The sequence below is a fragment of the Cyanistes caeruleus genome, chromosome 5, assembly GCF_971803275.1.
Source record: "Cyanistes caeruleus chromosome 5, bCyaCae1.hap1.1, whole genome shotgun sequence".
NCBI classification, from domain to species: Eukaryota; Metazoa; Chordata; class Aves; order Passeriformes; family Paridae; genus Cyanistes; species Cyanistes caeruleus.
In genome coordinates, this window is record NC_141705.1 from 7,021,066 (window position 1) to 7,035,634 (window position 14,569).

At 40.3% G+C, this 14,569-nt stretch overlaps 1 protein-coding gene across 4 annotated transcripts in view; it reads right to left on the bottom strand.

Annotated features, from left to right (window-relative positions):
• Positions 1-3,189, bottom strand: part of CTBP1 (C-terminal binding protein 1) — a 150,059-nt gene extending 146,870 nt beyond the window's left edge. For 2 of the 4 annotated variants that reach the window (XM_086889986.1, XM_086889982.1), the window contains exon 1: positions 3,103-3,189. In XM_086889986.1, coding sequence (XP_086746112.1) covers positions 3,103-3,109 — 7 coding nt within the window. In that variant the 5' untranslated portion in view covers positions 3,110-3,189. The remainder of the gene's footprint in view (positions 1-3,102) is intronic. The other 2 variants (XM_086889983.1, XM_086889987.1) reach the window with 2 other exon arrangements.
• Positions 3,190-14,569: the final 11,380 nt, after the last annotated feature.

The window sequence follows — 14,569 nt, forward strand, 5'->3', positions numbered from 1 at the left end:
AACACATATAAAAATCACAGATCTTTAGAAACTACAAATTAATTTTTCTCCCGTCATTCAACATAACCATTTACCAACAAACATGCCATGCAATTGTCATTAAAAAAGTTTTCCAATCTAGCACTGCATGTGTTTAAATATGAAAATCATACTTTTGAAATAAACATTGGTACTATCAGAGAAAAGTGCTACCATAAGTCACATCGCTGTAAGACAGAAACTACCACCATGAAGACTCAGTAATCCCACCAAGGAAATGTTCTCTCTCCATCCATCAAGGTCATGTTAAAAGGAAAAAAGAAAACAAAAACTTGCAACAAAAAAACTAGACAGCACCTACTAAAACTTAAATTGTTTCAGACCCCCAAATAGTTAAAATAAGAAATAATAAAATAAAATAAGAAATTCTGAGATTGTTTTGTAATGAATGAATGATTTATCCATATAACTGATGCCAAACCTCTAGTAATCTATGTTTAACAAATTCATTTTATCTATGTAAATCTTTTCATGCACGCTGAAGTCTGTTATCCAACTCATAAAATTAGGAAAACATGTAACCCCAAAAAACAACTAACAGGGTTTCACTTTTTCTAACCTAACCTTTTTTTATGTTCAATATTCAGAAAAACATTTATTAAGAGTTTATTATCTATTCATACTTGGAAAATATATTTTTTAGTAACATACATCTTTAGATATTAAGCCTAGACTTAGCAACATTTAGACTAACAACCAAAAAGGTTTTCCACAGCTCCATGGGGTCACAGGATCTCTACCTTGTACTGGAGAAGCAATCCAGTACTGTGCCAAAGGGAAAGGAAAGCCTTCATCTGCTCCCCCTCACCTGTCTGGGTGAGAAAAAAAGCAGGAGGCGTGGAAGGTAATTCAGTTCTGCAGTGCTAACATTATCTTTCATATTTCTGTTACTGCCACAAGCAGGCAACGCCTGCCAGCCTGGCTGCAGATTGTTTACACATTATTAGAAACCAGAATTTGCTACTTAGGCTAAGAAAGTCTCACTAGGTATCAAACAGACGTAGACCTTATTTTGTCTGTTTTCTCGGGATATTCTGAGAAAATTTTATATAATGCATGAAAATTATGCATGCCATTATGTAACAAAATCAAAGTGCCATAAAATGTACACATGGGTATTTCTACTTTCAAACAGCCATTGCTGAACTGTAGCTGGCTTCACTTTAAAAGTACAGATTTCTTGTATAAATAGCATAATAATAATAAATAATAATAATTTATACATAACTCTCTGAACTTCTCACCTACTCAAGTAATCACAATCACCTCATTACAACACACTGATAAAGTCAACTTAAACTCACTCCCTGGGTGTTTCTCCTTTCAGATGATTTGGGTAGATTACCAAAGAACTACAGGTGCACAGGTTTCCCTGGGAGATGACAAATCACTGGTGGTGCAACAGGTACTGTTCCTATCCATCATCATTTTACCCAACAAGGATCCCCCTGTCACGGTCCCTGTGGGCACTCAGGATGTTTGTGCACCCATGGATGCTTGGGCAGGAGGTGAGGACACACAAGCCTGGGGCAGTGCAGTTCCTCTGGACACTTCCCACACCCCAGAGGAGCAAGGGCTGCTCCTGCTTGGTAGGGCCAGACTGAAATTCTTCCATCACTCCATGTAAAAATCTGTATTGATTCTCACAGCTTCAGGCTAGCAACAAAAAAATCAAGTTTTCAGGCCTAGCAACAGAGCTGGTCCCACAAGCATCCTTCTGCCTCTGCAATGCACAGCAAGGGGTTAATCACACGTGCAGATGCAAATCTCACTGACTACACCGACACAACCATTGATTTTAACCCAAAATCTATATTAGGCACCTTAAAGGTTCAGTGGCAATTTTATTTGAAAGAAACATTCAAGCACTGATTTCTGAATGGCCATAATTATTTCTACCCAAAACCTCCACTTTTCACACGTCACAGAAGTGGTCGTACAAATATATTACAGCTTCCAGTACCATCTCCAGCTGGGGATGCTCACAGTGTATTTAAATTCCCAGCTAACTACTAGATGGCACAGAAAGCACAGAACCCAGTCCTAACTGCAGCCTTATGCAGAGAAAAATGCCACAGAGAAAAAAGTTGCAAAATCTGACAGATTTCTCTGTCTGAAAACGTATCGTCATCAGAAATAACTTTTGCCATGAAAACCACCAGGAAACTCAGAACTTAAAAACGTGGATGTGGTTGTCGCAAGATGTTAAATATGCAGAAGAAATATAATAAATACAGTTAATTGTAAAACACTTCATGAAAAAGAAGATACGTTGCAAAATAACAGAGCTATTTGTCCATGAAACGTATAAGATAAAAATAGAGGATATTTAACTTCATATTTGTTATTTTAAACTCATGCCAAAGTATATTCAGATAACCGCACCTAACCACATCTATTTCAAATTAACCGAAGGAGAGGTATTTAATATCTGGCAAATCCACATAAATAACTTATGGGAAGAATCCCGGCTTTTCCTCCGGTATCTAACAACACCCCCCCAGCCGATTCCCGTTTACTTTCCGCAATTCAGCACACGCAAACCTCGATTTCCCAACCGGAGACACCCGCGGCGCCAACTCCGCGCTCGCCAAGTTCACGGCAGCGCAGCGCCGGGACGGGCGGCGGGGACCCGGCCCCCGCGGCGCTCCCGGGGCCCCCGCGGCGCTCCCGGGGCCCCCGCGGCGCTCCCGGGGCCCCCGCGGCGCTCCCGGGGCCCCCGCGGCGCTCCCGGGGCACCCCCGGCGCCGGGAATACCGCAGCCAAGCCGGGATCCGTGCCCTCGCCCTCCCGGCGGCGCTGCCCGGGAAAACTCCCGCTGCCCCCGGCACAAAGAGCCGCATCCCCCGAGCCGCGGGCAGGATGCGGCCGGCGCAGCCCCCGCCCAGCGGCCGCCCGGGGGTGCGGTGCAAAAATAATTATTAAAAAAAAATTAAATGAATAAATATCAGCCATCGTGGCTCAGGACGGTGCGCAGGGACGGGGCAGCGCGCCGGGTAGAGAGCATCCATCCGTTCATCCATCTCCCCATCCCGCCCTCCATCCATCCGCCCACACGCCCACCTTGCATCCCGCCGCCGGCTCCACACCGGAATCCGCCGCCACCGCCGCCGCCGCTGCTGAAAATACGGGGCAGGCGGGCGGACCAATGGGGGCGGAGAGCGCCGCGCCCGCAGCCAATGGCGGCCGCCCGCCGCCGGCGCCCGGCCAATCAGAGCGCAGCTCATTAGGCGGCGGCGGCCGGGAGCGGCGGGGGCGGGGAGCGCCTCTGCCCGCTCCTCGCCCGCCCCCCGCGATTAATTCTTTTCCTCCCTTTTTCCTCTATTTTTTCCTTCCCCACCCCGCCTGCTTTTCCCCCACCCTTTTTCTTACTTGTTTTTTTCTTCTTTCTGTCCTCTCCCTTTCTGTCGCTCCCCCCTTTTAACTTCCCTCTGCCCTTCTTGATTAGGGCAGGGCCTTTTCCCGGATTTTCTATGTAGTCCCCCCACTGTACATTAATTATAGAGACCAAAAACTTGGGGAACACCCAGGGAACTCGTTCTGTTTTATGTGGAAGGATGCCCTTGCCTAAATCACGACGGTTTGCTGGGAAGCACCAGCGAGTAATATTTTCGAGAATCCAAAAAGATGAGGGGATATAAACCACTATAAGTGCTTCAGCCAAAATCTGAGCTCAGCCCCTGGTTTTGGCATGGCACACAGGCTCTGTGCATGCCTTCAAAAAGCTCCCAGGATGCAGAACCAGCCTTCAAAAATAACAAAACGAAACCAGCAGATGTTTCAACCACACAGCTCCACTCCAGCATGCAAAGCTGCTTAATCTGTATCACCGCTGCAAAATTCTTAGCAAAGTTTCTTATTCAAGTCAAACAATTGTGGGTATAATTTGCTTTGCTAAAATATATGGAATCAACAGGCTGTTTTAAAAAATTCAAATTCATTAACATTCACTCTTGAAAATAAACTTTTCAATCAACAGAACTCATGATTGCTTTATATTACAGCAGGAAACTAACTACTGTAGAAGAGGGAGATAAAAATGCCTCGGAATTTTCTTCTGGTTTTCCATTCTGGTGACTCTAATAATTTCTAAGTTCAGAGCGAACTGAAAAAGTGACAACGCCTGTGTCTCCTATTTCTGATGTTGTGCTCTTTCTGACCTCACCCCTAGCATTTAAAATCACTAAATTGTATTTGCTCAAAGCCCTTGCCTGAGCAGGCCACGTTATGAATATATTCAGAGTTTGGCTAATACAGGATAATACACACTGTGAAGTGATAAACCTGATATCAACCCAAGTCTTGATAATTTACAGGAGAAAGCTTTTCTTTTGCAGATCAAGAGAGGTTTTTTCCTAAGGTGCCCTGAGAGCCAAGAACGTTGTGACGCTACGAAGTGCTGACAGGCAACCAATAACTGTGACAAATTATACATTCATGGCATCTGCAACAATCGATAAACCGACTCACCAAATTAATAAAATATAGATCACAAAGCATACATTTTTATTAAAGAATAATTTCATGATAACCAAGTAATGTGGGTGCTTCCAAGCATAAGATTAAATTACATGCTGAGCAAATCTGGCATTTTGTGATAAACTACAAGAATAGTCTTTGCAACAGCAACTGAGGAAGAACATTGCTGACATAGTCTATAAACATGTTTTATAAAGCACAACCGAAAGTAACCAAAAAAACCCCCCAAAAAAACAACAACAAAACAAACAAACCCCAGAGTGAAGTGGTGGCTAGGGAATTCACTACCATATCTGCAATAATTACTTTCTAAACTTCTCCTTGTTTTGTAATTTATTCCTTCAAATATGATGCTGATTTTGGTGTTAAAAGTAATAAAACCAGATTACCTACATAGGGAAATATTTACACCAAATTAATTCCTTATCTAGTCAGACTTCAGCAGTTATTGCTAGAGTATGCAAAGATTTTTAGGATGACAGCAAGTGTAGTTAAATACTCTTAAGTACTCAGAACAAGTGTCTTAACCTGATAGACTGACCCTGCTGGTCATAATTTTGTGCCTACTGAATAACTCTTGAGTTTAAAGAGCTTGCTTGAACTTAGGAACACGATATATCCCACCGAATTTGAAGGTCTTATTCTTTACACATGGGAAAGTGTTTTCCTGCATGGATATTCTTCCCTACTGAGGAATGCAGTGAAAAGACGTATCCCAACCTCCTGGAAAGGAATTGAAGAAGTTCTTCCTTTCTCAGGGAGGAAGATGGAGCATCTCTTACGGCAAAAGCTTCACTACTGGGAAGAACATACTTAGGCACCTCCTCAGTGTCCACTGTCTGTGTTGGGTTATTCCTGCACAGCTCTGAATCATGTCCGAAATGAAGAATTTAAACTAATGGGATCACGTTTATTAAAGTTTACAATTATTAGTTCCTGAAACTCCTTAGTACTTGGTCTCTCCAGGCTAACTACGCCATGCCAACTGTATTAGAAGGCTGTCTTAAATTAGTCTTAATCCTCTACAGTGCCAGATAACATGGTGCTTTCACATGATTGAGGTCTTGTCAGATCTTCCAAATATTTATTTTATAGCAAAATACCCAGCATTTCCTGGAAGCAGGCTTTCATACTTTTGAGTATTTAACGTCCATAATGTTTAGCCACTTCCACAAGTTCCACAGATTTCCTAGCTAAACACATGATATGTGCTGTTTGTCATCCTTTTTTCTAGCTAATAAATAATGGAATCTTAATTCTGAACTGCTGTCATGAAACAAAAATCAAATACAGCCTAAGTGATACAAAAACAATATTTGTTTTATACTGCATTCATTATTAACTTAATTCTTTCTTAAACAAATGACATTTAATAGTACATTAAACACATAAACAGGAACATATTCGAAGTTATAATCCCATCAGCTCCTTCTCATGACATTCATCTTCTCAAAGGCAATATCCACAATTCAATCTAATCATTTGTTGAACATTGTTAAGTTAATAAACAGACATGGTTCCTTAAAAAACAGCTTACTACTTAAATAAGCTGCTGCCTTCCCTAGCTGTGGCAACATAGATCATTAAAAAAAAAAAAAAAATCTATTCTCTGGCATATTATTAGCAACCAGAAATTTATTATGTTATTTTCTTTCAAAATTAAGTATCTTTATTTAGAAAACATACATACATATCCCCACTTACAGACAACCATTTATCTAAATATTTTACAAGCGTTCTGCATGGTGATCACTTCATTTACTAAGAAAATACCCACACTGCTGTGAATCTTTTCAGTCCCCAAAACGTGCCTACAGATAGCAGCAGTGCATATTTTAGAGAAGCAGCAAACAGGACCAGCTTCAGAATTACACCCACCACCCTCCACATAAGATGAGGCGAGAGCATTTTCTCTTGCCATAAATTACCACTCCCTTCTATCAGCAATTATTTAACTTTCAAAAATAGCTGCAACGAGACAAATTATGAGCTATAATTACGCAAATTTATCCCTGATATTAAGACTGCATACATGCAGATATATATACCTAATCTGCTCTAAAATGTGCAATGTTAAGTATTATAATCAAATATACCAGGGCATCTTTATCTCATCACCCAATGACAACATCTCTGTGCTAAACATCTGTGAGCCACTCCAGTGGCCAACAATGCCCATTATTACTTTTTTATCTGGTTCCTGTCACTCAGTCCTGGTACATCTTCTTCTATTCCTTCCTTCTTCCCAGGTGAGTGCAGGGATCTAAGTCTACAGCAGTCAAAGGGACCACCAGCCTCACTTCCAGGAGGGAAAAAAATAAATATATCTGTATGTATCTGTGTATAAATCTATGTATCACTGAGGGCAACACAGAAGCTGTGTCAGGTCAGAAGTCCATACTCTGGAAATAGCTAAAGGCTGGAAGTATTAGAAATACCATGCATTGTTGGCCTGGTTTTGCTTTCTGTTTCATACTGGACCTTGGGCTAGAGGGCACTTTATGGCCTGACCCAGTTCAATAATCATTTCATTAAGTACTTCAAGACTAAATTGCATCATTCTTTTCTTGGAAACTGGAATTATTGAATATCTTAAGTTACTCAATTAAAAGCAAGTTAAAATTTGTCTACTTCTGCACTACCAGTCTGACTCCAAGCAAGCACCTCCCACATTGTCAGAGGCCTTGACAGACCATTGTCTCTCCAAAAGTACCAACATTTCTGCTAAATCTCTATCATGCTATGAAGTGCTGCCCTCAAGACAGCTGCATTTATCCTGTCTGTACATCCAGTTATCACAGAATCACAGAATGGTTAGAGGTTGGGAGAGATTTTAAAGATCATCCAGCTCCAGCCTTCTGCCGTGAGCAGGGGCACCTTCCACTAGACCAGGCTGCTCCTGTCCCCATCCAACCTGGCCTTGAAGATTTCCAGGGATGGGGCAGCCACAGCTTCTCTGGTCACTCTGTGCCAGGGCCTCACCACTGTCACAGGGAAGAATTTCTTTCTTATATCTGATCTAACCCTTCCCTCTGCCAGTCTGAAGCCATTCCCTCTTGTTCTGTCTCTCCATGCCCTTTTCAAAAGTCCCTCTGCATCTCTCATGTCACTCACTCCCTTTAGGTTCTGGAAGATGCCCTCTCAGCTGTCTCCATAACAGAGGTGCTCCAGCCCTCTGAGCATCTTCGTGGCCTCCTCTGGATTTGCTCCAACAGATGAACAAACTTCTTATTTCGAGGCCCCAGAGCTGGACTCAGTAACTCCAGCTGGGGTCTCGTGGCTTCACCTCCAGCCATGCCCAAAGCAGCCGCAGGTGGGTGAGGGCAGGGAGGGCACAGGAGGCAGCACCACGGGCAGGTCTTGGTTGGGGGCCAGGCAATCTCTGTGTTCTCAGTCATCTGAGCAGTTCTTTCACTCACCTGTTAAATTGTCAGATCTACAACATTTATTATGCAGTTACCATCATAAAACAATGAACTCAGGTTATTATTTTCTTGGTTAAGCCTTTCTTGTTTTTCTTTGCACTCTTGTAGGGCATTAGAAGTCACAGATTTGTAGGATCTACTCTTTGCAGAGAAACTTAAAAAAAAAGATCAGAACCCAATAGAATTTTCTTTCTCCACATTTGTTTTCAATGGTGATAGAATAAATTGCTCCACTAAAAAGCCTTGATACTTTCTGTTTTAAAGCACAAGAACAAACGCTATTTTTAAAGTCAAAATGTGTTATAATGATAGGGTTGGGGTTTGGGGTGGGGTTGTTTTTTGTGGTTTTTTTGGAAGAGTAAAAATCTATTTTTTTCAGTTACAGTGAAAATTCTGAATGCATATTCACATCATTTTGCAAAACTGTCAACACTAGATACACACTTCTTTCTTTGAACTATCTCCCTGTGTTGCAACCCTCATCTAAATTTGAAAATATTTTGGTAAACATAGCTGATGTTTCATGGGTGCAATTTTGAGACCATAAGGAATTTAAGAAAACAGTTGATACTGCATTAAAATCTAAAATTGGCTTTTAAGAATCCATGAGCTTTCTCAAATTGGCAACTATTAAGAAAAACATCCAGAAATGAGTATCTGTAGCTAATCTACTTTCTCCTCAATTTTCTTCGCTGGAGCGTTGTTTTGGAACTTTTGAGCTCCTTCTGAAGGATATCTGGACATTGTTTTTGTGGTGACATATTTTATACATTACTTAAATATGTTCTTTTCTTATTATTACATGTTAAGCCTACATATCAAGGTAATTGTATCAAATTTATTCCAACAGGCTTTTACTTCCAGAGCAGGTTGTCCCAAGTATAGTTTTAACACCCACACTTTGCCCAGATAAATTAAATTGTTTGAATAGAGCTCTATGAGCACTAGAGGCATAATACATTTCTTAGGAGCACAGGTCTGAGATTTCCCTTGGGATGTTATAGGAGCGATATAAAATAAATTCTTTCATGAACTTAGATTTCCATATTAAGAAATTCCCTGTTTTGTTTTGGGGTTTTTTGTTGCCACCACTCTCCTTGGAAAGCTGTGGTGGACTTTGGGGGCTCTGCTCACCAGGAATCCTTTTCCAGAATTCAACCTCCATTCATTCAGCAGTTGTTTGTCACATTTTTTTTCCTCTGCAGTCACTGGCTTTCAGTTTTTTTCCTCTTGCTCCACACAGTATCTAAAGATGAATATATTCCTCATGTGTCTCTGAGTTGACAGCCTCTTCACCTTACTCATTAAACTGTTCAGAAATGATGAACTCATACTGATAGAGCAGATTATTCTGTTCACTTGTTTTTATGCATATCACAGGGGCTGCTAAAGCAAATCCCATGATCATCCAAGTATTATTTATCTATAATGAGAATCTTGTTGCAAGTTTCTATTTTACAAAACTCGGCTATTACTCACTTAGAAGAGATGACCTTTGATTTTATATTTTGAATTTGATTCTACTTCCATTAGCCCAGTGTTCAATGTAATCTCTGTTATTTCTATATCATATCCTGATTCCTTGTTATATTTAGGATGCCTTCCAATTTAGCCATTAGCACAGCCCCTCTGCTCATGCCAGACAATCCATGTGAAGCAAGCCAAGCTCAATACTCCTCTGGTAACCTCTCCTGCAACACCACACCTTTTAGAAAAAAATTCTTTCCTTCTGAATAACACCTGCTGATGAATTTCTGCGGGAAGAAATAGTTCTTTAGCCCAGTTTTCCGGCAGCAACCACTCCATTCTCATTCCATCCATCGTTCTGCTGAGCGTTAAGACACACAGAATGAAGCTGTGCCTCCAGTTGCTTACACAAGGGCTGCCTGTGGACTCTGCCACATCATTATTCAGCAGATGGTCCTGAGTGACGTGTCCTGGCTCCAGATCTTGGACAACGCTGGGCATGTACTGAGGGATCGGCTTCTGTGGTTGGAGTCACGCTCAGGCTTGGTGGATGCTTTACTCCAACAACCAAGGTCTCACTGACCTTCAAGAGGCCGCCAAAACCCAAACCTCAGCTTGTTTCTTCACTCCTGGTAGCTCATAAGGTAGAAGCCTATAATTCTTAGTAGCAGTAAATACTAATTTTTATGAGTCTTGAATTAATTCACAATAAGCTCCACAGTATTCCATAAAACACACAGGTGCTGAGGGCTGTGCTGAAGCTTTTTTTTTTAACAACAGATAATGTCTGGATTTTGAAACACTGTGGTGGTTTAGAAATGAAGGGTGAAGTCTCCTCCAGAGAGGTGAAAGAAGCTGCCCTGCACACCACACGGCTGCCTTTGGCACACCAGAGTCCTCAGAACCTCTGAAAGAAATGGTCCTGCCAAAAACGACTACTGCTTACGCAGGTTTAACCATTTTCAGAAGCGCTGCCAATACCAAGGCATCAAACCAGAATCTTTGCCTGTACCTGTCTCCCTATCCCCAGAACAATCAAACAGTATTGTTAAATCACTCGGTATCTTAGAGCAGCCCAGGACTGCCCTGGAGGCACTGAACCCAAATCCCTCTTCCAAAGGGATCCTCCTTGGCTTGAGCAGGGATACAGACCTCTGGCCAAAAGGGTGGGATTTCTGCAGAGGTGCCAGGGAGCTGAGGACCTCTCTCCTCACTCTCTGCTGAGTGAGGTGTGCCACACGAAACGCCGCATTTTAATTATGCAATTACACAGAACTGAACAACCCAGCTCTGGAGTTCTGCAGACACAACCCTGCTCCTGGCACCACCTCCCTCAGCGGTTAAACTCTGAAGCCTCGTGCAGGGTGAGAAGTTTTCTCAAACCCTTCCAAGAACATCAATAAAGCAGTCCTAGTTATGAACTTCATTCAGCCTCGTGCTCATTAAATCACAGCTGTTTCCCCTTGATGCTGTGTGAGATCAGACATCACTGAACCTGCCTCTGTGTGTGTACACAAATATGCTTTTCTCTTTGTCCTGCAAAACAAACTCCTAACAGAAAAGTGTTTATATTAAAACTAACTGGAATTAAATGCCAATTAACAGTTAATAATACTCTTAAGATAACATTTCAGATCTATTTAATCCCATAATAAACTGACTGCAGAGCTGACTTTGGTTAGGTTTCAGCTCTTGTTTTGACCTAGAAAGAAACTACCAGTTGATTAAAAAACCTAAATTACCTTAAGCATGAGCACCTCAATTGAAAATGCTCCCAAACTTCCCTACCTTCTCACAAGGAGGCCAACACACCTCAGTTCCCTCGCCCACCTTCTCATCACAGTTCTGCATGCACGAGGAAGGTTTTTGGAGGTTTTACACATATTTATTAATTACCCCTTTAAGAAAAGACAATGGACTTTTCTTTACTTCTCTATCCCTTCATAAACTCTTTGGATCACAGAGTAACAGAACATATTAAGCCTACCTGGAATGACAATACAGTTCAAGTTGGATGATATAAACCTATTTTTCACTGAAAGGAGTATGTTTGTTTTCAAAGCTGTTTGAAATACAGACAACAACCTACTAAGTGAAGGTAGAAAACTAGGTAAAATACACAAAAACTAACATCATTCATTGCATTTTGTGCCCACATTCTCTTTAGAATGAGACTTCTTCTTGCAGCCCCCCTTGCAACAGGAGCAAGAATTGAGCACTTTTGAGGGTTAAATCAGAAACAACAGCTTACAATTTACTTTTATATTTGTTCCTATATGTCTTTTTTGAACAGTTTAATACCCTTCAGAAGCTCAAAAAACGGTTCTGTCAACAAAAAACAAACAAACAAAAAAAAAACCACCAAAAAAAAACCACCAAAAAAACTCCAAAAACCCAAGAAAAGGCTTAACCATTTTCTGAAGTACTGGCAATACTAAGGCTTCACACCAGGTATTTGCAAGTATTTGAGGCTTCTTTCTGTGAAGAAAAAAAGCTCTGTAATTCTCCAGAAAAGCAGCAACTGATCCTATAGTGAAGGCTGAACTCTACGATACCCTGACACATCCTATTTCAGTTCTTTGCTAAAATGCATTGAATAATACATAATGGAAAAATACAAGTGTTGTAACTTAATCTGAGCTGCAAATCCCTGCTCCAGATACCCATCTCTCCATCCCCCAAGTGAACACAGAATTGACAGATGAGGAAGAACAGCTTCCATTGCATACTTGTAACACTTTTGAGTCACTAATAATGCTTAGATTATTTCAACAAAATTACTTTTTATTTACTCACAGAATAAAAACTCAATGCAGTTTAGAAAAGGAAAAACTGTGAGTAATTAAACAAGGTAGCAAAGTTCCCTGCAGCAGTCCTTGGCATGGACAGCACTTAAAAATGGGTGAAAAGCTACAGCCATTCAAGGAGAAACTAGTTTCATCTTGTTTGAAGTAGAAATTCCCTACACCAACTCAGCAAATATCCTCATACCTTCAATAACCCAAATACTTGAAGCCAAAGTAACAGAACAAACAAATATTTTCAACAATATTTCTTCATTTTGTAGCATTGTCGTGTCTGAGGCACCCAGATTTTTCTGGGTAGCACTAGGAAGTATTGGTTCCTATTTTGCAGCAGTGAAGAATCTAGGAAGAAAATTTTAATCCCATGAGAAGGTCCACGTAACTTTTCTCCAAATATACAAACTTCACCAAGTATACAGTTTTATCCTGTGTACTTGCCCTACACAGCCATTTAAACAGTCATCTAATCATATCAAGTCTTGCATATGACAGAATAAGAAAGGAGGAGACATAAAAAATAAAATCAGATTTAACACTAAGACATGCACAAAATTAAAAAGGTAAAGAATTGATTAATGACAGGGATGATGATGTATGAATAAAAATTAATAATTGAAACGCATACAATTGTTTTGAAAAATCTTTGCAGAGCACCATGTAGTACCAAAGTCTTCCCAAACTGACATCCACAGTGCCTTGATAAGTACCTTATCCATTCTCTTAAATCCAGGACTAACATACTTCCTGCTATAAATAGTTCAAATATCCATAAATAACTGCATTGCTGTCAGTGATGACAGAATACCATCAATATACAAAAAAATGGATTTTTATTTCCATTATGAAATATTATGAATATTGTGTCTAAATAATTGTGTCTAGAAAGACTGGACTTAAGTATTTTCTTTTTTAAAAAGACAAAATGGGTGCAATGAGAAAAGAAAAAAAAAAAGTCTATATCCCAATATTTAAGGCCTGTCATTTGCTTATACAGCTACAGATAAATCAAGGGATACTAAAAATGTCAGAAGTTAAGCTAGCCCCCTCATTTTCCTCAAACTAGGTTTAGCCAAGTTCTCATTTTAAAATTGTTCAGTAACTCCCTCTGCTGAATGCAGTATATTTTTAATCTGACATTTCCCCCACCCCCACAAGAGGAAATCCCATCACCAAAAGGGTAAACTGATTCTAGAGGAAGAGACTGTATCTGAAAAGACCAAACTGTCCTTTTGGTCCACTGGGCTTTTAGGGTGAGGAAGAGTGAAACACCTAGAATTTACAGCATCAGTAAACAAAAACAACTGAGGTCTACATTAAATGGCTCACTAGAGCATGTAACACTGTTGAGAAATGGGATTTTACAGGGAAACAGAGGAGTAGATTTTCCGTATTTGAAGAGTCAACCAAAAGGGATGGTGGAACAAGAACAGAAAGTCATAGCATGAGGCAATAGGGATGTTACATGAAAATATTTGAGGTTTAATATTCTAATTTGCAATTTTTTATTAATTAGATATTGTTACACTGAAAATATCTGCTTAAAATTTTGTTTTGTACAGTTGAAGCTCTTAAAGAAGAAGAAAGAGAGGGGAGAGAATTGTATGCCAGAAAAGGAGACTGAAAATACAGAGCCTGTGTTAAAGATAATATCTGTGGTCTCAATAAAATATGCAAACCAACTTGCTATGGCTCACTGTGATCTAGCCATGCCAAAACATTGTCTTCAAGGGACTGTCAACAGAGTAATGTGACGAAACTTATTGATGAACCAAAAAAAACACCAAACTTATTTACAAAGTATTTTCTGCTCTTACTGAAGCTAAAGGGTAGAAACAGCCCCACATTGCCTATTACTTACACAAAACACTACTGCTGAATTGGAAAAGTCAAAGCAAAGAGAGATTGCATTAAATTAATTAATGCTATTTTAAGTTCTCCTCTGTCCTGGTCATGGAAGCCTGTGCAAGAACAGCAAGGTGTGTCTGTAAGGAACCTCACACCTCAGACATGATGGAAAATGAGGGAGAGAATGTAAATGAAATGTGGCCTCTGGAAGCCAACTTAGTCCCAAATGCTTTAAGGTTTCTGACACTCAGGAAACCCAGAAGCCTGAGTTACTGAGGGCTGTGAAGTCCTACATGGGCAGAAAATTCTTTTTTTTCATTCTGTTTTCTTACACTGCTACACTTTTATTTACTCTGGATTTGAACAGATATATTACTTTTGATATTACTCAACTAACCAGCATCAAAATATATAATTGAAGGTGTTGCATATGTGTATAAAACCCACAGCTGAACACACTGACAGAAAGAAGTAAAAGTTTAATTTGCTCTGGGCTTACACAAATTGCTG